The sequence below is a fragment of the Blennius ocellaris genome (assembly GCF_963422515.1).
Source record: "Blennius ocellaris genome assembly, chromosome: 17".
Lineage (NCBI taxonomy): Eukaryota > Metazoa > Chordata > Actinopteri > Blenniiformes > Blenniidae > Blennius > Blennius ocellaris.
In genome coordinates, this window is record NC_137666.1 from 18,589,248 (window position 1) to 18,614,479 (window position 25,232).

Below are 25,232 nucleotides of genomic sequence, written 5' to 3' on the forward strand. Positions count from 1 at the left end.
CCAGAGGTGTCAAATGGCCTGCAAAAGACTTCAACCTGGCCCACCAAAGAACCAAACAAATGATAAAAAATTGCAAAGGAAACACTTTTTCTTTTTTTTTTTAACAAATTTCTTCTGAGTAGCAACACAACACTGAGACCCAAGCTGAGGTATGAGTGGCTGCCATGAAAGATAGCAACCTTGTGCTATCAAACTAGCCTTAAAGCCATGCTGGCAGAGTAAGTTTGCAAAAACATGCATAACGCAACAGCTACAGCAGAAGACTTTTGGACATTTCCCTGCATTTTGCACCAGAAGATTTCATAAAAATTGGTTTTATGTTAAGATTGGAGTCATTTTCCACAGTAATTGTTTGGTTTTGTAAAAGTATTGATATTTTCATTGCGTACAGCCACGGCAAAGAACAATTTTAACATCATTATTGCACTATTTTTCTGGTTCAGCCCCATCAAGCAGAACTTGGTCTGTATGTGGCCCGTGAACTAAAATGTGTCTATGAAGTGTGTCCCATGTTTGACATCACATCAAACAAGAGACACAAAACGGGAATAAATTAGAGTAAGACCGATTTTGTATAAAAGTACCTGCTGTTTTTAGATTGTCCACAACTGATTGCTTGGCTGTTTTTTTGTTTCAACACATCCATCCATCCATCCATCCATCCATCCATCCATCCATCCATCCATCCATCCCACTTATATCCTGTTCAGGGTCACATGGCACTGCAGCCAGTCACAGCTTACAATGGAGGAGGGAAGGATACACCCTGTATAGATCACCAGTCCAACACAGAGAGAGACCTCACAGGCATGTCATTGGACTGTGTGTGGAAACCAGACTACCTGTAGAAAACCCAGGCACACCCAGGGACACCATGTAAAATCCACACAGAAAGACCCGGCCAGTGTTGGAACCCATGACCTTCTCGCTGTGAGTGCTCACCACTGCTCCACCATGTTTTCACCTATTAAAAATGAAATTTCAAGTTGATGTCATTAGTTTTCATTAAAAGAGCATCACTTTTTAACCTTATTATGGTACTTGTATTTTTATTTATTTATTTTTTGCTCTGAAACAACAACAAAAAATATGGTTGGTGTTATTTGTTATTTTTTCTGCTGTATTTTCACTGGTGAAGCTTAATTGACATTCAATTGAAATATGTGGGACTAGAAGTTTTCAGTATGAATTCATAAAGGCTTGCGTAAATAATCACCACTCAAAAGTTTATGTAAATAAATGAAGAAATGAACGAATAAAAATGAATACAAATTTTATATTTTCATGAACACAATCTCCACCAGCAGCGCGTGTGGCTGTCACTATGGCAACCATGTCTCAGCTCTCGAGACAATACTATGCGTCGGTCAAAGGTGTTATTTCTGTTAGCTAGATTTTATATGGAGACTTTTTTTTACTTCAAACACAATAATCGAGATGTTTAAGAGATAATTAAAAGTAATACTGAACGCAAACCTGCGAACGGACGAGTTTCAGGAAGTATTTTTCATCGTTGACGCGTCCTCCAAACTCCCATAAGACAACATATTGCTATTATTGTCGAGAAGATTGTCCCCAGTGTCGCCAGGAAGTTATTTGGTCGTACATTTAAAGTGAAAACAGTGTGTTTTGCGCTCAGTCGTCCGGCCGCAGCGTCAGCGGACGGAGGCAGTAACGCCGCCTGTGATTGGCCGAGAACCCGGAAGTAGTTGTAAACACAACCTGGCTGGATTAGGGAGCGGACACAGCTGCTCTGATTAGCACACCTTCAAGTAGGTCTGTGTGTTTGCGCTGTGCGAGTCTTTCCTTGCTGTGTGGACGAGTTCACACTTCGGACCTGAGCTGCTCCGTTGTGTCCAACACGCCGCTTTTCTCTGGGGGGAAACCAACTGACGACAGAAACGATGCACAAGCTCAGCAGGGCGCCGCTGGCCTTACAGGGACTGAGCCGCTGCTTCATGGCAGAGAAGCTCGCGTCCCCAGTAAAGGTCGCCCGGAGAGGACTTGTGTGTGCAGAACACGTGGGTGACGCCGGCGACAATGAGGTTTATGATGTCATTATATCAGGGGGAGGGATGGTTGGATCGGCGATGGCATGTTCCCTAGGTGAGTGCTGCCCACCCAATATAGACTGACCTCATTTTTTTTTTTTTTTTTTTTTTGGTGTGTCACTAAGCTATTAAATGTCGTTCTTCTCTGGAAAGAGTTACAAGGAACACACCACACTCTGAACTCCACTGAAAATGAGCTTTTTAGTTGTGGTCCAGTGTCTAAATCAAACCCTCGTGTCCTCATTACAAGCTCTTTAACAATGCATGTTGACATGCTCTCCTCCCAGGAATGGATCCCAACATGGAGGGAAAGAAAATTCTGCTGCTTGAAGCGGGCAAAAAGAAAGTTCTGGACAAAGTCCCGGACACCTACAGCACCAGAGTGAGCTCCATCAGTCTGGGCTCTTCAACCCTCCTCAGTGGTACAGTATACACAAAGACATTAGATTTATGCGTGTGTTTGTGATGGAAAGCTTTAAACATGTTTTTAAAGAGCTGTTACACCAGGGACAGAAAAAGAAACTTGGTGGAATAAACATTGTCTCTGTGGCAAGTGTGCAGTGCTTTACAAACAAATGCATCCCACAAAGGTAAGCCAGGGGTCAGGCACTGACCAGTCCTGCAGGTTTAGCACAGGTCATCTCACCTCTGTCCCTCCTCAGGGTGATAGGTCACCTTTGTTTGTTTTGTTTTTCCCCTGACCCGCTTTTTTCCTAATTGTTGTTGCAACACCACCCAAACAGAATCTCTCTGGGTTAAAGCTGTCCCAAAAAAAAAAACCATGAAAAGGGAGTCTGCAGACTGTATTTTCAGCTTGGCTGGATGAGTGTGTCTCTTAAAACATGCACTTTGTCCCGCGTTGCCACCTCAGGTCTACAATGCGTATATAAAAAAAGTAACTGAATGCAACAATCAGTTCACACTCGTGCATTTTGTTATTGCATAGAATTACATGGGCAAATACCATTTAGCTAAACTGACTTGATTGCGGGACGTGTAAATTCATCCCCATCTCTCTGCAGTCAGATCTGCACGGATTACAACAATTATGTCTGCCTGCTACACACCTTGCATTCCAGTGTGGCATTAAAGCATGTTTAGTAACTACAATCTTTTTCGTGATGCCAGTGGGAGACGGTAAGCCTAAATCTGTGCCTTGCATCCTGAAGGAAGTAGTCTTATTTGACTGGCAATTTACTGACTGAACTGTTTGAAACTGCTCGTCTGATTACAGATTAGATCTTGACCTTAAGAGCTCAGTAGAGTGTAAAATGGTGAGGTGGAGCAGAGTAATGCACATCATTAGCACCTGGGCATAAAGCACACAGAGAGCTTGTCCCATGTTTGCAGAACAAGCAGTCTTTGTCTGAGACGTGTGAACCAACGTAGTTTCATGCACTGACAAATGAGCCATATTAAAATGTATGTCTATGCAATATGAATGCTTCGCTTCCATTTTGAAGGTATCGACTTTATTTTCCCAGTTTATTTTGGTTCATGCTTGTGGCCTAAAGTGTAAAATACTGCTTTTCATTAAGGGATATATTCACATTGAGCAAAGGTTTATAACTCCTCCGGATGAATCATTCACAGCAGCTCTACATTGGCTTGCAAAAATATCCATAGCCCCTGATCTTTTCCACATCTTGTCACATTAACGCCACATGCGAGAGATCGACACATGAAGTGGACGGGTAATGATTACATGGTTTTCAAGTTGTTTTATAAATAAATAACCCAAAAGTGTGGCATAGTGACCAGAGCGCTTTCCTTTGCACGTTCAGTGTTGGGGAAAACTGGACTTATTCTGGCTTTGTCTCAACCGTGGCTTTCTTTTTGTCTGATCTGTGGAAGTCGGTGATGGTTGTCCTGTGGACAGACACGGGATCTCTGCAGCTCCTCCACAATTGGCACCGGCCTCTGGGCTGCTGCTGTGATCGAAGCTCTCCTTCCTGTCAGTTCAGGAGGACGGCCATGTCTTGGGAGGTTTGCAGTTGTGTCACACTCGCTCCATTTTGGGACAATGGATCAAATGGTGCTCTGAGGTTTTCTGAGCTCAGGATTTTATTTTATTTTTTTCAACTTGGTTCTGCTTTAGACTTCATAACTTTCTCACTGACCTCTCAGGTTTGAATCTTGGTCTTCGTGATTCCATTAGTTGACAAGAGATGTTCTATTGGAGTAAACAGGGCTTAATACTTATACACTTTTCAGTAATTTATTTGTAATGGAAATGTAAAAACGCGTTTAATTTTCCTCCCACTTCACAATTATGCAGCATGTTGTGTAGGTCTATCGCCTACAAATCCCATTAAAGTAAATTTGTAGCTGTAACATTCAATGGGTATGAATGCTTTTGCAAGCCACTGTGGATTATGTGTTTCGTTTTGGGGAGAAAAAAAGATTGCACAACTGACTCGCACTGTAGTTTATTTATTTTGTCTTAATTTTCTTCAAAGATTGAAAACAAGCAAACATCCAGAGATGATTATGATCACATTGAAGTATTTGATGTCAGTTCAATACAAAGTCTCCATTTTATTGTCAAGTTAACCATAACGTCTTTAAATTGACTGGGTTTAAGTGGGCCTTGGGTGGACTCGCTCCACCGCGTACAACCTTTTCTTCATCCCTGACCAGTCCACATGAGCTCATTGTGAGACTGAATCACAGTTCATGTGAAATTCAGTGGACACGAGGGGCAGCCAATGAGGTGGCGCCTGCTTGCGTGCTGGTTAGTGGCCCTCTGGGTCTGACCTAAAAACATTGGTCAGCTCAAACATGCTTTGAAACGGTAATTATTCAAGTTGTTTATATAAAAGGGCCACTTGTTACAGTTTCCCAGAAACCCACAGCTTTGATGCTTTATTGTCACTATCTAGTTTGTATCCGATTTTACGCATTCCTACTGTGTCGGCTGAATTATTTCATATGGTCTTTAAAAAGTCATTGACATCAGTACTTTTTTACTGAATTCAAAGATAAAACCTGTAAACATGGTTTAATATGAGATGCTTCTTGATTAAGCAAGAGTGAGTTTAATATAACTGCTATACCTCCACAACAGCCAGTTTCTTTTTCTTTAAATTGGTAAGCTGAACTAAAAAAATCCATTCACACTGGTAGAGCTTCTTCTATACAAGATGTGAACACATGAAATCCATTCCTGCCTGATATTTTGTTTAAAAACTACATTTCAGCCAGGAATACAATTGGGTTGATCTCTGATACACGTTTGCATGAGGTTAATTGTTTTAAATGTGCACATACAGGTATTGGAGCTTGGGAGCAGATCGTCAACATGAGGTGTAAACCCTACAAAAAAATGCAGGTACGTTGTTCTTCCGTGTATAAAATGTAAACAAACGCATTTCATTTAATGCACTGCAATCCTCAGAAGCCCATTCACCACCATTTATCTTGAAAAGCTGGAACATGTTGCACATCCTCCCAACCTTACTGTAACTGGAATCGTGTTCCCGTACAGTTCTGAGAAACGTTCAGAAAAGAAATGTTTCAAGATGAAAATAGTCTCTTGCAACCCTGGACATCTCCCGGAAATCTGCCGTTGTTCTCTGTATGTCCTCCAGGCTTTCTAATTTACTGGCATTCTGCATGTATTTCTGTCATCCATCCATCACGGCACCATGCAATTTGTGGAAAAGGAGAACCTGTGACGCTCGGCTTTTCTGAGCTTAATGAACAAGCAACACAATGCCGTGTCATATAATCGTGTATACGGTATGTAATTGTTCGCATTAAAACTGCAAACAGTGGTTTCATGTAACACGCATTTTGTTCATTCCTTTGGTGCGATTTCTGCCTGTGGAACACAAAATGCCCAAAAACACAAGGTGTATTTAAAAAAAAATAAACAAGTCACCACCCAGTGAAGCAAATATTTAGTAAAGCCTCATTTCGATGAAAGTGAAATAATTGTCCAATCGGGCCTGCTTCCCACCATCTTCTAATTATGACAATTCATGTGAGGAGCGAGGAGAAGACGCTAAAAAGTCGCAGGGCGGCTGTTTGCTGCACGGTGAAGCCGCTTTACGGCCGCGGCCGCAGGCTCCGTCCCTCTTGTAAGATGTGGTGGGTTTGTACCAATCACTCCACCGCAGGGTTTCTCTCTGGGCCCCAAGATGTCATCATGTACGGCCTTCCAGTGATTATGGTAGTGTACCTCTCCCATTATACCTTCACTCAGCTCCCACTGTTTTGGCTTGTTTTTCCCCATTGGATCTGTCATTTACATCTCAGCCATAGCACTGGAAAGTATGTAGAGCACATCACCTCAAAATAGCAGCTTTTTTTTTTTTTTTTTTTCCTCCCCCTGCGGTGGGATATTCCTTCACCTTCGATGCCTACGAAGCATTTTGGCTTCAGATTTAAAGCGGAGGGCAGACAAAGCTTTTGCTACCAAAGCCACCACCCCCACCTCATTTCTGCCCGTAAAGTTGTAAGAGAGTATATCGTTTAAGTCGTTTCACAAACTCGTTCAACCTCATGGCTGCTTCATTTCTCCCCGCATTAAACAAAACCAAGCCAATCTTTTGGGCTGCTCTCAGTAAATCTTTCCTCCCAACCACTTATCACAAGTTGCAAAGCCACTGCCATTAGTGGTTTTTCTGTGGGGTATATCCCCCTACTTTATGGCAAAGTGAGGGAAAAAAAAACAAAAAACCAGAAGTAGAGAGCAGCATATTACTGCAGAATGAAGGGTTCTGTCACCATAGTTACAACCCAGGAGAGGATTAACCTTGTACAAACACTTTTCACCCCCGCATGTTTAACTCCGCCGGTGCTTCCAGGATTGACGCTTCAGCAGCCTGAAACCAATATCTGCTTCTGCCGCTTTGGGCTCTGGATAAATATTGACTCACTCTGTAATGTTCACAAACATGTCATATGTTATTTGTGCTTACCAAAAAATGTTCAGGGGGGGAGAAATCCACATTATAAATATGTTTCTTGGTACAACACCTCACAGAGCTCTATTGAGCTGCAGGCAGCGTCCAGCCAGAACAGCAGAATCCAAATTTAGTCCAAAACATGGAACTGTCAGATATTTCTATTACACCGAGGGTGCGCATAATGTGATTTAAGCACTTTTAAAACCACTCTTGCAAGTAAATCATGGCCACCACATCATATGTGTCAATATGTATAGTTTTCTTTAAAGAACTGCAAATATGTATATTTTCCCTTTTGGAAATGAGTTTGTAAGGGGAACATGTTTTTAATGCAGAATTTATATTTCAGTACTCTATATTTTTATCCATCTTTTGTGTAATGCTCTGACAACTGGATTTCCCATGTGTAATTGGTAAAAGTCAAATTATGAAACTCACCAAATTACTTATTTTAATTGGTAATTTTTACCTGAATGCAGGACTTTTTGTAGTGAAAGTGAAATACATTCCACACACGTATTATTGGGATTAGTAGAGAATATAAAAAGATAACCCTGATGTATCTTTAAATGGAGCACCAGAGCTGTTGAACCAGTCACACTATTGGATTTGTACTGGAGCTCATTCTTCAGACGCAATATGTTGTTAAATTTTAATTGTAAAATGTGTCATTGGGGTTAAGTTTGAGTTTGAGCCCAAATTTCTGCAGGACTGGAATTTCAGAGTAAAAAAAAAAAGCCAAGCAAACTTGACTAAAGTCACAATATCTTTCCAGTGGTAGATCTTGAATATGCTCTACTAGTTTTATGCTCCACTTATTCCATTTAATTATCATGTCTTCTCCCCTGAAGCTGAAAGAAAAGATTCACACTTTGAAAAGTGTAAATTCCCCTCATCTATCAAATTTGTATGTCACTTTTTCCAGTTCTCATGATTGCCTGTTGAGATATTGCATATTGCAGAGCAGTGATTTCTAAAGTGGGCCTGAAGCTGGGCCATGAGACTTTTTTTAATAAAATAGGAGCATTTTAAATTATATATATATATAGTTATTTCCTATTGAGTTTGGAATTACTAAAAGTTGTAAAGATGCGTAGTTTCGTTTAAAAAAACAAAACGAATGGCACACTCCAAATTTGAAGCTCCATTCGCTATTACCGATTGGAAGTTTGTATTTTTTCTTTTTCCGACATGCATCAGCATGCAGTCATTTCTTGGTGAAGAAACCTTTAAACACACAGGCCTTTGGTTTGTCCTTTAAGCTGTTGGTTCGTCTGTATTTCTGCAGAATATCCAACTGCTGAAGGACTGAATCTCTGCTCTTTCTGGTTATCTGGCGCCAGCTGTACTCTTCCTGACGAGAATCTGTATCTCCAAGTGCGTTTCCTGCATTAGGTTCCTTGTTTTAGCCTCTGAAGAACTTTCAGATGAGCTGGCTTTATTTACACAAGGCACAGCAACAAAAAATGTCCTTTAACAAAAAGCACAACCTTGCGTAGTGGATCACTTGAACCGAAATGACTCTATACTTTTAGTTTTTTTTCAGGATTTATTTAGTATTTTGGCTATGACTGTACTGAAAGAAAATCCCACTTGAAGACCTTGTTGTGACTCCACTGTATTTGAAGTGGTATCAATCTTTTTATTCAACTCTTATTTTGGAACTAGAAGCACATCCTAGATTATCAACACTTGGTAGCATGGTAGCATGGCAAAGTTATTCCACTTATGTAGCCAATCGCACAAATTTACACCCAGAAATTGATCAGTTTCCATTGTTTTGTATAAATTCCAGGAATATATACTCTGTATATAAAACCAAGTTGATTTGCTATTGGTAGAAGTGACTCATTATGATATAACTGCTTTGTTTTTATTTGAAGCTGTCATTTTTTGTTTTGTTTAATATGCACTTTATTTACATCAACCCATGTAATGACTCATTTGTGGAACAAATGTTTTAGGGAAGTCCAAATTTTGATCAGATTGTTTACCAGAGGGTTGGCCGGGCCCCAGGGGATTTTCTGATATCCAAGTGGGCCGTGGCGTTCTGGAATAGCTGGTATGAAGCCTATTGGCAAAAAAACCACTTAAACATGGCTCCTTTTGGTTTTTGGGGTGTAGGTGACCCTCGTGGCTCTGGTTTGATTCATCCACGCCGCGCCAACCTCCAACAGCATTTAACAACTTTGATGTGTTCAGCTCAACGAAGCGGCGCAAATATGCCCGGCTATAAATAGAGACAGGGGGACGCATTTAAGGATGGAGTCGTCGACCGCAGGCGTAACGAGTCTCTCATTTAGGTTTGGGACGCCTGCTCCGATGCCCTGATCACATTCGATAAGGACAACCTGCAGAACGAGATGGGGTACATCGTGGAGAATGACGTCGTTGTGGCCGCAGTCACCAAACAGCTGGACGGCCTCGCTGGTGAGTTTATGGTTCAAACAGGAAGTCCCACACAGGAGCTTGATTTCTGTTCCATCTGCCTAATGGGCGGCGAGTCTGGAAGCTAATGCCGCCACTTCTGTTCCGTCTTGTCCTCGGGTTTAGTTTATTTGTACACCCTCTCTCCCTGTGACTGCATTTAAAGACGAGTTCTTGGAGCCATCTGTGTTTTTCCTGCAATTTCAATCAGAAACCCCACAGTTTTTGGGAAGGCACCTTGTGAGGACACGTGGATTGGTCCAGTGACCTATTTAAAGCCGCCATGTGCTCCCGGGCTTCACCACCTCTTAAGACACTGGAGTCGCTGACAGTGTAAATTGCTGCAGCGCTGTTGACATTAGACCTTTTTTTTTTTTTTTTTTTTGCAAGGCTCACAAATAAAACTAAGCCCTGCACTGTGCTTGACAGTTAAAATGGCATATTTATAAACAGTTTTTAACATTTTGCGCCAAACAACGGATGTGTGGTTGCAGCACGTTTTTTGCCTCATGTGCCTCCCATTTGTCCGCTCTCCTCTCTCTCCTCTCATTTTAGCTGTGGTGGTGTTCTGCTCAAGACACAGTACATGAAAAGCGTGTGCCCCGGCAGCTGTTTGCAATGTAAACTCCACTCTCCAATCTTCAGAAACCCTGATTTGACATCGGCGTTCTAGGAACCGGTGGCCGATCTGTGGATGGGTCGCTGTCCAAGCCAGCGTGAGGCAGCGTAGTTCAGGATCGCTTCAAGTGCAGGATGTCCAGCTGCTGATATTTTAGGAAGAGGAGAGCAGATTTAGTACGAAATCTTAACAAGCTGGCAGCAGTGTGGGAAGTGTTGAGTGGTGTGCTTGTAGATAAACACGATTAGCTGGTGAAACGTGGCGGGCCAATGTCATTAAAAAGCCTGTCCAATATGAACTTTGGCAGCCACCACATGCCAACAAGGCAAACCAGAGCTGTTTTATGGGGGATTTATAGATCTTCCACTGCCATTGCTGCTGGAAAACAGTCTTGGGGGGAAAAAAACAAGTAGAAAAAGTATGCATTTGTCATAAAGCTACAAAAGCGAGAGGGGATTCCTTTTTTTCCTTTTTCGTAGAAAACGCATACAAGATGCTATTTTATTTTATGGAACTCCATATTTTGGTCACTTGCTTTCAGAGGTGGGAGCAGCGCTGACGATTTGTACCCAAGAACTGTTGCGATTTGTACCCAAGAACTGTTGCATTGCTCAAATTGTATGCAATTACAACTAAAAGTACAGTGTTTAAATGGAATGCACTTCTAAATGTACTACTAAAGATTGGTAACTTTGAGTATGGTTAATCCTCATTAATTGATTTTACCAGAGTGAAACCTTTACTTGCATTACGAAATTGTATAAACTAAAATGACATTTTAACCAATTCTGTTGGGAAATGTCTACATAACACAGGAATTTTCTCGATTAAACAAATGATTTCCAGAGACTCATTTGTAGCTTTACATTCCTATTTGTCAGATAACGTCCAAGTGAAGTACGGATCCAAAGTGGTGAATTACTCGTGGCCGAAGTGTCACGAGGCTGTAGACTACATCCCCTGGGTGGGGGTCACGCTGGACAGTGGAGAGATTCTTCAGACCAGACTGCTGGTCAGTTTAACGTCCTCACGTGAAATGTTTGCTTCTTTTGTCTCTGTTCATCGTTGCCATTTACCGTCTCCTCCTCGTCCATTTGGCAGATCGGCGCCGACGGGCCGAACTCGATGGCGAGGCGGGAGCTGGGGATAGCGTCCTTCAAGTGGAATTATGACCAGTCGGCCGTGGTTGCTGTGCTGCACCTCTCAGAGGTGAGGATCCCATTGAGACCAGTGGACCCCCGACTGATCCTCCTTTTGGCTCAAGCTTTAGCTGCCATGTATTTATGGCCCGAAATAAACATCTCGCCTTATTTCATCCCGTTCGCTTCCGTCTGCATGTTCGTAATGCATCTCTGCTATTTAGTCCCGAGCTTCCTCTCTGGGCCGTTTCTTTGAAGTACAGATGTTACGCCGAGTTCTGATAAGTTTTCTAAAACGGTGATTCCCAATTAAAGTAGGAGAGTCCGAATTCCAATCATTTCTGTTCTCAACGATTAAGTTCAAGCATTTCCACTGATATTCTATCATCTTCAGCAAGTAGCTCGAGGTTTGTACTCATTCTTTAAAACAAAGTGGTATCTGTATCTTTACCATCAAGCAAAAGAAGAGGACTGGTCTTATTTACAGTATTACAGCTACTTGCACACTCATTTGCTCAAGAATCTCTATAAAAATGTTTAAATGTCTGCCAGCCCACAGAGAACAACGTTGCCTGGCAGAGGTTCCTCCCAACAGGACCCATCGCAATGCTACCGGTAATCTCCCTTCTCCGTTCAATGGTTTCTGTTTTGAAATGTTGAATTGTGACAGAATAGAATTATTTTTTTTTTCCATCTGCGCCGCAGCTCTCAGACCAGCAGAGCTCTCTGGTGTGGTCGACCAGCCATCAGCAGGCAGAGGAGCTGCTGGACCTGGATGACGAGACCTTCGTCGACGCCATCAACTCGGCCTTCGTAAGTGTCTCCGACCGTCAAACAGCCGACGTCGCGTTTGAGGTCTGATCCCACATCTGTCCGGGGGACGTTGCAATACTCGGCGTGTTTGGCTCACGGTGGAAGTATGAGGAGAAGCCCTGCTGCACACAAACAAACACCAGTCATTGTTTAGCTCAAACTGTATACAAGTGTAATATTTCACTGCAGGAATGTTATATCTATCCATTTTTTTGTTTCTGTTTTGAGAAAGTCCTTTTTCCCAAGCGGACTATTTTTACTGAGCCTGCTGATGGATGGGGTCACCACGGCTGAGTCACGTTTGGTTTCAGGCCTGGTTTGCTAATTAAACCTGTGGTCTCCCAGTGTCGACCATTACTGCATGGAATGTTTTTCAAACGGAGCTAATTCAACTGCATAGCCTGGCCGGCATCTTCTTTTAATTAGTGCAGCGCTGGAGGACCTGCCAAACCAGTTAGCTAGGGAGGGAAAGCACTTTCGCTGTCCTGGAGTTCAGCTTTGCTCTGATGTCAGCTAATTTCTTTGTCCACTCAAAAGGACAGTTTTCTCTCTTCTGCCCTTTTTTGTGTTTAATTCTGTGCCTCTTTTTTCTTTTTTCTTTTTGCCCGTCTATACGCTCGCTGACAGTGGAGTAATGAGAACCAGTCGGAGTTCATGGAGACGGCTGGCTCACTGTTCCACGGCGCCCTGTCCACCATCATGTCCTCGGGAGGTCCACCCCGACAGCTCCCGCCGAGCGTGGCCGGGATCGGCCCGAAGTCCCGGGTCATGTTTCCCCTGGGTATGGGTCACGCGTCTCAATACATCCGCCACCGAGTGGCTCTCATCGGGTAAGTCTACGGCTGCCGGCCGCCGTGAAACGAAATCAAGAGGGGAACGTGTGGCGTGATTCACATTCATTCAACTCTACTTACACCAACTTACTTCACGTGTATTTTTGGGGGAGGAGCAAGACTCCTGGAATACCCGGAAAACACGGAATTGGCGAACTCCACATAGAAACGCAAAACAAGGTGTAAGGAGGTCAATTTAGAAATTACCCAAACTTTATGTCATAGCAGAATTTATGTACTCGAGACATGAATCATGAAACCAAAGAGGAAAGACTGCTCGCCCTGCACTGGGCTGTCCCCCCCCCCCCAAAACAACAAAAGATGACTCATTGAACTCTGCTACTCCCAGTGACATTCATCCATCATCCATCTTTTATACCACTTTAACCACTGCAGGGGCGCTGGACTTGAACACATCTGATCGTGATGACAGGTTATAACAGGCAGGTCACAGGGCAAACACTCCGTCACACACACTCACCGAGTCGCCTCAAATCAGTCGTTGACTGAGGGAGGGAGCCGGCATACCCTGAAGAACCCCTCACTTCCACATGAGGCTAGTTCAAACTTCACACGCGCCCATTCGATCAAACCCGGGGTCTTTTGCCCATAAGAGAACCAACCGCTACTCCACATGTGGCTTGACTCTAAATGGGGGGAGGCAAGCAGAAAAGCTCGTGGGCCTAATTGGCCTGCAAGAGGCTCAGATCCAGCCGAGCCACCACGCTAATGGGAAGAAATTAAAGAAAAACGTAGATTAAAAACTAATTTCTTAAGACTAGTGACACAGCACAATACTAAGACCCGAGCTGTGATGTTGCATGACCGCTAACTACCCATCAAACTACTAGTTTATATCAAACTAGCCTCAAAGCCGTGCCATTGGTGTGAGATTGTAAAAACAGCAATCATGCAACAGCTATAGAAGATTTTTGGGACATTTCACTCTATTTAGCCACAAAGTTTCATTAAAATTGACTTAATGTTCGGATCGTATTAATTTACCAAAGTAGTTGTTTGGTTTTATGAAAATAGACATTTTTATCAAGTATACTCTGTGCCACAACAGCAAAAAAAAAACTTGTACGTTTAAATTGAAAGGATAGGATGGCACTGTTTTAGCACTCGGATGAAATTGGACTGTATGTGGCCCATGAACTAAAATGTGTTTGACATCCCTGCTGCAGAGCTTGATCTGTGGTGAGTTCTGCACTTGGTTTCAATTAAAGGAGATTTATTTCACTGGAATTAAAGTTGGAGCGGCGGTGGCTGAGGTGGTTGAGCAGGTCCACTTCCAGTACAAATGCTGGCGCTGGTTCTTGCTGTAAAATGAGTTTTTAACAAAACAAACCAATGCAGCTGTGCATGACATCAAATCTGAGGGCAAAACGTCCCCACAAAGCTAAAATACTGTAAACACAATACTGTTTGTGCCATTTTGAAATTATCACAACAGCATGAATACAGAACGATGAGGATGCAAACTGCAAATGTGCTTCCTGATCAAGATCAAGAATCTATAGTGGCGCATGCAACAACTCAAGAGTCGGTAAATCAGTAACTTTTAACAAAGACTGTAATCAATTTAAAAGAAACTCTACTTTTACAGGGCTTTAAGCAGTAACTATAACTAATCAGGCACTCGTAGATTAAGTCCACTATGATGTGAAGCAGTAACTATAATGAATGCCTCTACAGTTTCTAAAGCACAACTGACTGTTCTCAAGTACTAATTTGTTATTACTAGTAAAGTAACTTTACCATTGCAGTAACTTGATGCACTAAAGTACCAATTTTCAGAAGGAACTATCTTTTAATCAGGCACTCATTTTTAGTTACAAGTAATCAACTATGATGTAACCTGTAAATAAGTATTGATCACACTGGGTAACAAACGTTTTTGTAAATTGTCTGTTTTTTCAACGGATTGAGGACAATTTTGCACTGCTGAATCTGAAAATGATGTCCGTTTCTCTCGATCAGGTTTTTACGCAAAGTTGTTTTGAAGAAAGTTCAATCTTCTGGTTGCATCGATTATATTTTTGTCATTATTGGTTGATTTTTCATTATTGGTTTTTCAGAAAAAAACCTTTTCCAACACAAGTGAGCAGGTTTTTTTTCCTTCAGTCTGGATGCTAACAGTTCGGCGGAGGACTTTGACAGGCTGAGATCACGAACTACATCATTTAACTCTTTTTGGGAGGAAAGGATGTGAAGCGTCGTTGAGAATCACTTCTTCCTCAATTACTTGTTCACTGGAGGAATCTTCCTCACTGTCGGGAGGTTTTCCCAAAGACGGGAACCGGAATTTCATCAGTGAGCCACAGGACGACGTGCTGGTTCAGGATCAGGATACTTGAGGCTTCTCCAGTTCTTTCTGTTGATCACATCAATAGTACAGGAGTAGCAGTCAGTGACATGAGTTGTCGGCTCCCTCCGAACCATAGGAATCTCAACCCTTCTTGCCTTTGGTCCATTGGTGCAGAAACTTTGTCTTGATCACCAAGCTTTATACCAAAATAAGCATGAGTGCGCTTGTAACTGGGTTTCTGTTTGGAACGACGGCGTATTCGCTGTAGCAGAAAATGTCGTGCTTATTTTTACAAGATCTTCTAGTCGAAGCCATTCTATTCACCGGGAACATAAAAAATACCACTTGGTCACCAATTGGCTCATGCGAGCTCTTCAAAGTTCCCTCATTTAAAGAAATAAAGATTCTTGTATCCTACAAAGCAAACATGGTTAAACATGCAAACACAAACGTCAAAATACATGTGACTGGCTTGGTTTGAAAACGTTGACCTGATTGAGCAAAACCAATGTTGTTTTTGCATTCAGCTCATTTTTAGTCAATAGTAAAATAATTTTGCCATTATGTAATCGCGTAGTGATTTTCAGTTACTTGTAAAGTAACTATTTCTACAGTATTTAAAGGAGTATCTCCCAAACAATGAAGTAGTAATTTCCAGCCATCTTTAAAGGAACTCTACTACAACCATGTTTAAAGAAGTAATCAAGTACTGTAGCATGTGACAAACTGAGGTGTTTCACAAAGTTGTCCTGAAGTGTTCCTGACATGATTTTTTAAGGATTGTAGCTGAAACACAATATTCGTCTTCTCCGGCTCTGGCCTGAAAGGACGGGACATCTCAACGGCCCGCAGAGCATGAAGTGTGACTGTTTGTGTTGTGTGTGTGTGTGCGTGCAGGGATGCAGCCCATCGGGTCCATCCTCTGGCGGGTCAGGGAGCCAACCTGGGATTTGGGGATGTGGCTTGCCTCACACGGCTCCTGAGCCAGGCCGCCTTTAACGGGAAGGACCTGGGTCAGTCGGAACTCCAAACAGTAACAAACGCGGCAAACATAGTCCAGTGGTTTCCCTAAGCTCTTTTCCATCGCCCCAGCTCAAACGCAATGCTGTTGATCTGAACTATATAAAGCGGGGAGCTTTTCCGCCAGCATTTATTTGATGTTTTTCTGCCCAGAACTGTATGAAAGCTTCTGTTTAACAAAAAAAGAAAATTCAGCGATGAGGTGTTTTATTTTTTTGCTCTATATTGAGAAGTTAATGTGTAAAACACCATCCAGACGTATACAGGACGAAATTCCGTTTTCACAATCCAAGTTGTTTTTGCAGGATCGTTGCCGCACTTGTTGGAGTACGAAACTGAACGCCAGCGACACAATCTGCCCATGATGGCCGCCATCGACCTCATGAAACGACTCTACTCCACCAACTCGACCCCCGCGGTGCTCCTCCGCACCTTCGGCCTGCAGACCACCAACATGCTCCCGACGCTCAAAGTAAGCTCCCTCGCCTCCGAGAACCTGACCGCCCCGCCAGCGGCATCGACCACCTGTCAAACCGAGGCCCCGCCTCCACCGTGACCCCACGCTCCACCCTCTCCCCTGATTACACGGGGCTTTACTTAAGCGGTGTCTATAATTTTCAGGGTTCTGAACCTACTACGGCATCTAAGTTTAGCCCCAAATTTAGCGTTACCAAAAGTGTGTGGGTGGGGTGCACGGCCGGCCCCGGGGCAGCGGACGGTGGCGTTGGCTTGTTTTCACACCCCTTTTATTACCGACCACTCATGTGAAATGACTTTATTCCCTACTAAGTGATTCAACCCAACACAACTGCAACGGTTGTAAAAGGCATTTCACTATCGAGGCACAAAGTTAAAAGTGAATTTTTTTTTTTTCCCATATTAAACGTGGAGTTCACTAGTTTACAGTTCTTAGAGGTCTGCAGTGCCGCTCACTAATACCGGGCTTCTCCAAAGCATTCAAAGTTTGTTTTGTTTTGTTTTTTTCCACTACACAGGAGCAGATTATGACGTTTGCGAGCAAGTGATGCAGCTGCAATGGATGGGGACCCGTTGGACCGCCGATGGCTGTGTGCCTCAAAGGTCGTGAAAATAACGAATGTATAAAACCTCAATAAAGTTCTATTTTACTCGCATACCAATGTTTTTGTGCATTAATTCACCCGAGACCAGAAAGTGTTTTTTTCTCCATGTTTTATTAAAACATTAATGTAAAGTATACACTTATCACACTGGTTTTAATTATGAAAAAATGTACATGTTATCAGGCATTTCTTAGCAATTGTGCTGCTTAATGTTAAGTGAAAGCCATTTGCTAACTTTACAGTATGTATATACAGCAGTAGTTACTGATTATGTCGGATACTGAAGAGACGGCATTTGCAAATAGTTAAGAAGTTATATTGGATAATTCAAATACTCTTACATAAACGTTCAGTTATTTAAATATCTGTACAGTTCACAAGAAACAATACACACAAACCTCAGCCACACATGACAGAAAAATGGTTTTGAACATTTTTACATGATTTGTCAACGTTTTCACTGCACTTGAATGTTGGGTGCCGCTGCAATTTACACACTTCATACGATTTCTCTCATTCTGGATGAAACGGCAGATGCTAAGAAGTTGACATTGACTCGACACATAAAAGCTGTACAACACTCTGCGGAAGGCGTCTCTCCCCAGCGCTCTCATTGCCCCCCCCTGAGTCCTGGTGAATATGTACAACTCTGTAGTTTACATCAAAGGAAGTCTTTGCTACAATATCTGCAGTTAAAGTGTTGCGTGCAAAGAAAAAGAAGCTGTACATTGGTCAACTGCTTTCCATCCACGTCTCGTAGCCTGAGAGCAAAGTGACTCTGGTCCTGTAGAATAACTTACTGCTGGAATATATAAAGAGATTTGATTTACAGGCACGTTGAAGAACTGTGGTTGCAAATTTCAGCAACTTCGTCGGTAAATTTCTTCCAGTACACGCCATGACCACAGCAAGTACCAGAACTCCATGGACTGGTCGTATTGCTCTGGAGCTTACCCTCTACACACTTTACAGGCGAGGTGAAAAACACATTTCAGATCAGACACCCAGAAGGAATCGACAATGTAAACGTTTACAAAAAAAAAATAAAGTCAGCCCACTAGTTATGAGCTCATCATACAGTAGAAATAGCTGGCCTTATAAAAAATATAGTGATTTCTTTTCAACAGTTCTTGGAGGTGTCCGCGGGGTGCTGAGGTCGGTCGAGGAGGGGCCAATTGGGGCGAGGAAGCGTGTTTGGGACTGGGTGTGTCAGCTGGGTGGGGGGGGTGGGGGGGGCTGGGATGAGGGTAGATGGAGGAAGGGAAGCCCCACAGTGACTGACTGTCCCTCTCAGTGCCAGCCGCAGCTACGGCGAGCTGCCCTCAGTGGATGTTGAGGTTCCTGAAGTAGTCGAACGTCGCCCCCAGCGCCCAGCTCGTCTCCACGTTGTTCACCTTCTTAGCCAGCTGGAACACAGAAGAGATGCATTAAAAAAAAAACGCTTTATTCCACTTTGTAAGCTTTCAGCACAGAGCGAAGGCGTCATCATTCTCAAGTTGCAACTCCCCACAGAGGCCCGGCTGTGATTCGCTCACCTGCAGCACAGTGGTGTCCTTGAAGCCAAAGCCCTCCTTTAGCAGGCAGGTGATATATGTCATGTCCATGCAGAGGAAAGGGCTGATGGCGCGGTATTTGGTCATTTTGTTGCACACTGTCAACACACACACAAAAAAAAGTCCCAAGATTCACTTGCATGAAAAAAAAAAAACCCAGCACGTTTAACCCCCTGGGCTGCAGAATTAGAAGATGTTCGTTGTTTTCTTGTTTTTTTGTATGGCTGAATAATCGCGGAGGTGCCAGGAGTGCGACCGAGGGTCAGCCGTGGGTGGGTGGCGTTAAACAGTCCGCATGTTTCGAGAATGTGTCGGCGCCCAGGTGACGTGTGGCTGTCAGGTGCCCTACTGCCGGGGGACGGACAGACGTCCTTGGCTCGGCTGCCAGAGACGGACCTGTTGCTGGAGACCACGTGACGGTGTGATCGCAACACCAACGCCCGAGAGAAATGCGGTTCTGCACGAACATCCCAACTGTCACTAACCGAATCGTTTCAGCGGGATTGTAAACGGATTTTCTTCCCGCAATAAACCACTCTTCGTCTTCGTAACGCATTTTCTTGTACGTCCCCGTTTGTATGCAAGGCGTTGATGTTATCTGTGGTTTCATATGTACGTGTTTATGGCCTGATGAGCTAAATTGAATGAACTTGCGCCAAAGTGTTGGGCCATGTGTTTGCAGTTTGAATCACAGTTTTGTATGAAATCTCACCGGTTAAATGAGCAATATAGCCACAGCCTCCTGTTTTTCACAGCCGTCTCTGTTTACTCCTTTGAGCCACTTATTTCTGTTATATTTTTATAGAGTGCAGTGTGCAATCACCAGGATTATGGCTTGTGTAGCATTGGAATATAATCATGTTTTTTTCCCACTAGTTGACGAAGGTTAAATAACTTGTAAGAGTGTCAGTTTGCATAGAAATTGATCAAAGCGGAAAGGAGAACACATGAAGCTTTTACCTTCTTTGGCTCGTTTCTTGAAGTCCTTGACTTCAATCGCACCACCTCGACTGCCGTCTGTGCAGAGAACGACAAGTGTGCAATTTAAATACCTATTCTGTGCAAATCATTGTAATTAGCGTGGAGTACACCGGCAACGGATGGCGACTCTTTGGTCTGTGCCCACTCACCGATGAGCCCAGACTCCACCGCCCGGTCGAAGTAGTAGGAGAAGGCGTAGAAGACGCTGCTGCCCTTCACCTCGTAGGGCTGGTGGACGATGCCCTTGATGACCTTCATGACCTCGTAGTAACAGAGCTTGTAGCCTGCATAACCTGCAAGGGGGGGGGACAGAGGAGGTGAGGAACTGGGAAAAGTACCGTAGCGTGAGCTGAAAGTGTCGCGGAGGCTGGATGGGAGACGGTGTGAGCAGAGTTTTGGAGGATCGCTGGTGAGGTCAGATGGCGGTTTTAAGCTGCGGTGGTGGTGTGGGGGGGGGGGGGGGGGTTGGTGTCACCAGATGATATACAAGGGAAGCCCCACAAGGGCAGGTTTCACACGGGCCCGTGGGTTACAGTCTGCTCATTTGTGTGAGCAGAAACCGAGTGGTGACAGGAGCGGCACTCGGCACGGCCCTGTTGTGCCGTCTATTTTTACCACGTAATTGTGAGCGAGCTGCTCGTTACACACACACACAAAAAAAAAATAACAACTCAGGGACAAGCCCAGCATCTTTTGGCTACTTGACTGTGGTATGGGAGGGACTGGCTCATTTGTGAAGTTAACTGACAGTTTTCTTTTCGTTTAAATACAAGGTTGACTGCAGTATAATTGTTTGAGGGGGGAAAGGGGGGGGGGGGGGGGGGGTGGGGGGAGGATGACAAAACATGGATTTGGCTCCAAGGTCAAAGGAACTGCAGTGTTCTCATGGGAGACTGTATTATACTGTACTCTATTCTCTTCCTCTGTGCGGGGAGGAATGCATGAATTGCTGCACACAAGACGCTGGGAAGCCCATCAAAACCTCAAGAGCGCTTTCATCGTACCGTCTGGGATCCCGCTAACTTTATAGGTGGTTCCTCCAAAAGTCACATCTTCTCTGAACTTTTTCGGGAGGCAGGAGCTTGTGAAGACTTTCCAGTCCAGGCCTGGGAAAACAAAAAGCAGGGATCAGTTCACCCTCATCCGATGAATACTGACACAAAGGGCATTTTAAACAGTGATGAAAGGCATGGGATACACTACCGTCTGCTCCCAAGGCTCCGAGAGTCGCCAGGCGAGCAGCATACAGTCCATTACCGAGGTAGCTATGAAATGATAATGAATATTGCAATTATTAAAAAAAAAAAAAAAAGAAGAAGTGTAAAGTGTACGTAAAGCGTGTGTGTAACTGCAACTTACCTGTGTGTGTAGAGTTGATATGTGTTGTTGAACAGGTTGAACCGGGCGATGTAGCTCGGCGGAGCAGACTGAACGGTTTTCTGCCGGATCGATGACAAATGTTTAGCAGCAAATTATTGGTGAAGAGAAGGATTTTTTATTTTTTTTTTAATGTATCTTACCTTTGACTTTGGAAGGAATGTGATTTGCGTAGATCCCCCGCCGAGATCCAGAATACCCACTGTCCTCCTCGTATTGGAGTACAAGTGACCTTTTGGCAAAAAAATATGAAGGAATCATTAGTAAAACAAATCTATTATAAAGTATTCTATTGATTTGGCTGGATGACATCAGCCTTTAATCTATAAACATTTAATTTCAGCTTTGTGGTTGATGAAAATACATTTGATCTCATTGTATAAGTTTAAAAAATAAATAAATAAATAACCCACAAGGAAATACAGCTTGTTTTTGCAACCTGTTTGGTTCCTGTGATTTCAACTCATAACCTCGGAGAGGAGACAAGAGTCTTTCACTGCCCGGCGTCTGTGTACACTGGAGCCTCAGATATGAGCCTGCTGACCACTCACACCACTATAGCAAAACACAAGCAATGTCTTACCTGTAAGGAAGTTCACCGTGACCCAGGCGAGGATTCCTGGAGCAACACATGGGTGAAAATGTCCGCGTTAGTCAAACGGCACATGCTCAGTCATGAAACACGACACACGGGTGTCTTAATGAGTGATGTGGAGGTTCACACTAAACACTACAGGGTGACGATGCTTCAACAACCTACCTTCATTTGTTCCATTCATGATAGTAACACTGTTGCTTGGCACAAAGAACGGCGACTCATCAAACACCTCCCGTACCTGTTGGGAGAGATGTGTGATTACTCCGGGATCGGTGGAATTATGTCAGAAAGCGTGAGGCCGGGCAACTCAGACACCGAGCTGTTTTTTTACGATGCAGCCTGTAAAGCTTGCAGAAGACAGACTCAGGCGCGCTCAGTCTTAGACTGACAGATAACTGAACCACAGGCCCGGCTGGAACAGTAGCCTGAATAATACTTAAAATGACAAATATGGTTACTCTGCACAACCCCACAACAGCTGTTCTTTGCAACATGATAGCCACCGAATGGGCAGAGTTGCTGCCTCTTTTTCTTTTTTTTTCAGTGACACTTGTAAGCACTTAGTGGTTTCTCATCCTGTTCCCCGGCGGGACGGCTGCTGTTTGTGCCAAACTGTCTGAGGGTAGAGAGAGAAGACGGGGCCTCACCTCCCGCAGAAGAGCCTGGGCCTTGTCCTCGGGCAGCAGACGCAGACCCGCCGTGGCTTTCAGCACCACAGGGGTCCTGGGCCAGTCGTCCTCCGGCACTGTCTTCTTGGCAATCTTCAGCAGCTGGCGGACAGTTTGGCCCCCCTGCAGGAGAGACGGCAATCAGAGGAATTTACATTTCTGGGCAATAAGACAAAGATGCATTTTAAGTTCTATGTTTTCGTTTGTTTAGGGAGGGGGGTGGGGGGGGTCAGTCATTGTAAACATGGAGAAATCACAGGTAGGTAAATATAGCAGAAAGGAGTGGGAGGCAATGACAGCATCGGCAGCAGGTATTTTTGTAATTACACAGTGTTGTCATCACATGAACCCAGCCCAGAGAAAATCCCAGTGGTTTAGCAGTTTGCAGACAGTGAACACATCCCCTGATATACCCTGATGGCTGATTAAGTGTCATACCTCTTCGGGCTTGTCCTTATAAGCTGACAGTCCGGGTTTCACCGCATGGTACATTTCATTGTCCAGAACCGGCAGCTCGACTGTAAAAGAAGTCGGGGACACAGATCAGAGAGGAGAACGTGGAGTAAAAAGTAATTGCGTGACTTTTTCTTTTTGCAGCGACATCCACGTCCTAAAGGTCTGCTTCCTGCACAAGTTCAGTCACGAGGCAAGTGAAAAGTCCACCTCGGCTACTTTTAGGAGCCGGTGCTCGCTTGTTCTCACAGCACGCAGCCAATGACCTAACAGCAAAAGGAGGGGAGCCAGCGGCGTGTGCGCTTTACGCAGAGAGAGAGAGAGAGGCGCGCGCAGGGGGACGCGCAGAAGCGCGCAGGGGGACGCACGGGAGGCGCATACTTACCGGGGTCTTTCTGGATGAACTTGTAGATGTGGATCCTGGTGCCCGTGCTCCCGGCGTCAAACATGATCCCATAGAAAATGCGGCTGGCGTTGACAGGTGGCGGTGCCGGGTGGCGCACCTGAGGAGGCTGGTACGGGTGAGGAGGAGCGGGGTGCACCACCTCGGGCACCGGGTGGAAAGCCTCCGGGATGGGGTGCACGACTTCAGGCACCGGGTGGAAAACCTCGGGGATCCGGGGGTAGGTGGGCACCCCGGGCCGGATCACCCCCCGCCGCGGGTTGGACACCTCCGGGAGCAGGTTGTCGGTGTTGGCGGAGTGCTCCCGGTAGCGGTAGTGGGGGACGTAGCGGTGGTGCCGGTAGTACGTCGCCTCGGCCGGGTGGCTCCCGGTCAGGAGCCACACGGAGAGGAGGAGGAGGAGGAGGCTCGGGGTGGCCATGACCGTCAGGAGGATGGAGAGAGAGAGAGGCAGAGTGGGATGCGATGCACACTCAGGACTGTCCGGTCATCTGTTTACAGTATATAAAGACATAAGGGCTTGGCACGGGGCCACGCCAGGAGCCGCCATCCACCAATCCTGTGGCGGTCCATCCCAGCTCCATCAGCAGTCCCCCCTCCTGGGAGCTGAGCTGAACACTGACTACCTGCCTACCAACTGCATTTCCTTCTTTCTTTCTTTTTTTTTTTCTCCTTTCTTTTTTTTTTCTTTTTTTTTATGAGGAGGATTATTTCTGGCTGTGTTTTTCCCCTCCTCATCTTTACTGGTTATTCTGGAGCCAAAAAAATCCCCTCTGGGGAAAGAGAAAGGTGGTTTATAAAGGAGTCCAAATGAATGGTTGACACTGAAAAAAGAAACTCCAAAGACACGCTCTTGAAATACTTTTTTTTTTTTATGAGTGTATTTGGGACTTATATAGAAGCTTGTTTCAGAAATTCCACCAGCCGGCAACTGTGTAGACTTTCACAACTTTGTAATCACTCAGATTTTGCTCCTGCCAGATATAAGGGGTGATGTAAGTTTCTATTTTAATGTTAATAAGCCAATTTAAACAGTTTCTATATTAATTAGGACAGTTAATAAAATACAGCTTATTTAACTTATTTTATGTGCCTTATAATTTCACATTTTTCCAATCTTTGCACTATTTTGGGATAATTATTTCCTTGTTTTAATACTTTTGGTTAAATGTAAGTTTTACCTTGTTTAAATTATGGAATACATTGATGTGAGACATTCAGTTTGAGTCATTCCAAGTAATAGGGAGACTGTTTTTATTGCATACTGCCACACAAACTCAGGAGTTGGACTGAATCACGCATTTATACATAATAATAATAATAGCAATAATAAAAAAAAAGAAACTCTTCAACCTTCTCGTCATGATCCTACAGTAATCACCACATTAAATTCATTGCAGCTGTTTCGCCAACCTTGAAAAAAAAAATGCAAATGTGACCTGCACTCCAGCTGGCATAAAAGTTAAAAGAATGTTAGCAATCATCTCACTCCCACTCATCCCTGTGTTAACCACAGGCTTTCCAAGGGAAAAATATTTGGGCTGCGAGGCACATTTCACGAGAGAATGCATGAAAAGCATGAGTAGCTCTTTCTCCACTTTAGGTGGGTGTATTGGCATGGCATCACAAGCCATGCTGTAATGTATCAGCTAATGCTTTCTCATGTAATGTTCCAAGTGGCTGGTCATAGAGGAGGACGCAAGGATATCCCGCTGCAGTGGGGGCGCAGGAGCAAAACAGCTCGCAAACCTCACATGAACTGAGATTTGTACCCGCCTGTGATATTTTTCACCCACTTTGCAGCAACAGAACGGGGACACGGCTGTGGAAAAAGTCCACCGACCAGAGTGCCTGACCCCGCAGAGCTGACCCGGCCTCAACCCTCCGCTTCCACCTCGTGAAACAACAACTGGGGCAGAAACCGAGCCGTTACTTTGACCGGGCAGGAGGGTAAGGCGAGGGCAGAGGTGCTGCCGGTGGGTACCGGGAAA

The 25,232-nt window shown here is 44.3% G+C and overlaps 2 protein-coding genes across 2 annotated transcripts; one reads left to right on the forward strand and one right to left on the reverse strand.

The window, feature by feature from the left end:
- Positions 1-1,734: 1,734 nt before the first annotated feature.
- Positions 1,735-17,259, forward strand: coq6 (coenzyme Q6 monooxygenase). The gene is made up of 12 exons (XM_080512286.1): positions 1,735-2,106; positions 2,339-2,473; positions 5,324-5,382; positions 9,268-9,394; positions 10,892-11,022; positions 11,112-11,219; positions 11,702-11,764; positions 11,855-11,962; positions 12,590-12,792; positions 16,004-16,119; positions 16,432-16,598; positions 17,122-17,259. The coding sequence occupies exons 1-12, from the start codon at positions 1,905-1,907 to the stop codon at positions 17,149-17,151; spliced, it is 1,449 nt and encodes a 482-aa protein (XP_080368412.1). The 5' UTR covers positions 1,735-1,904; the 3' UTR covers positions 17,152-17,259.
- A 41-nt stretch (positions 17,260-17,300) lies between these two features.
- On the reverse strand, positions 17,301-23,930 carry entpd5a (ectonucleoside triphosphate diphosphohydrolase 5a). The gene is made up of 13 exons (XM_080512270.1): positions 23,224-23,930; positions 22,824-22,903; positions 22,365-22,508; positions 21,880-21,955; positions 21,703-21,738; positions 21,263-21,351; positions 21,102-21,181; positions 20,946-21,007; positions 20,747-20,848; positions 19,892-20,035; positions 19,722-19,778; positions 18,744-18,859; positions 17,301-18,614 (listed from the first exon to the last, which is right to left on the reverse strand). Exons 1-13 carry the CDS (start codon positions 23,660-23,662, stop codon positions 18,531-18,533), a joined length of 1,509 nt encoding a protein of 502 aa, XP_080368396.1. The 5' UTR covers positions 23,663-23,930; the 3' UTR covers positions 17,301-18,530.
- Between the last annotated feature and the right edge of the window lie 1,302 nt (positions 23,931-25,232).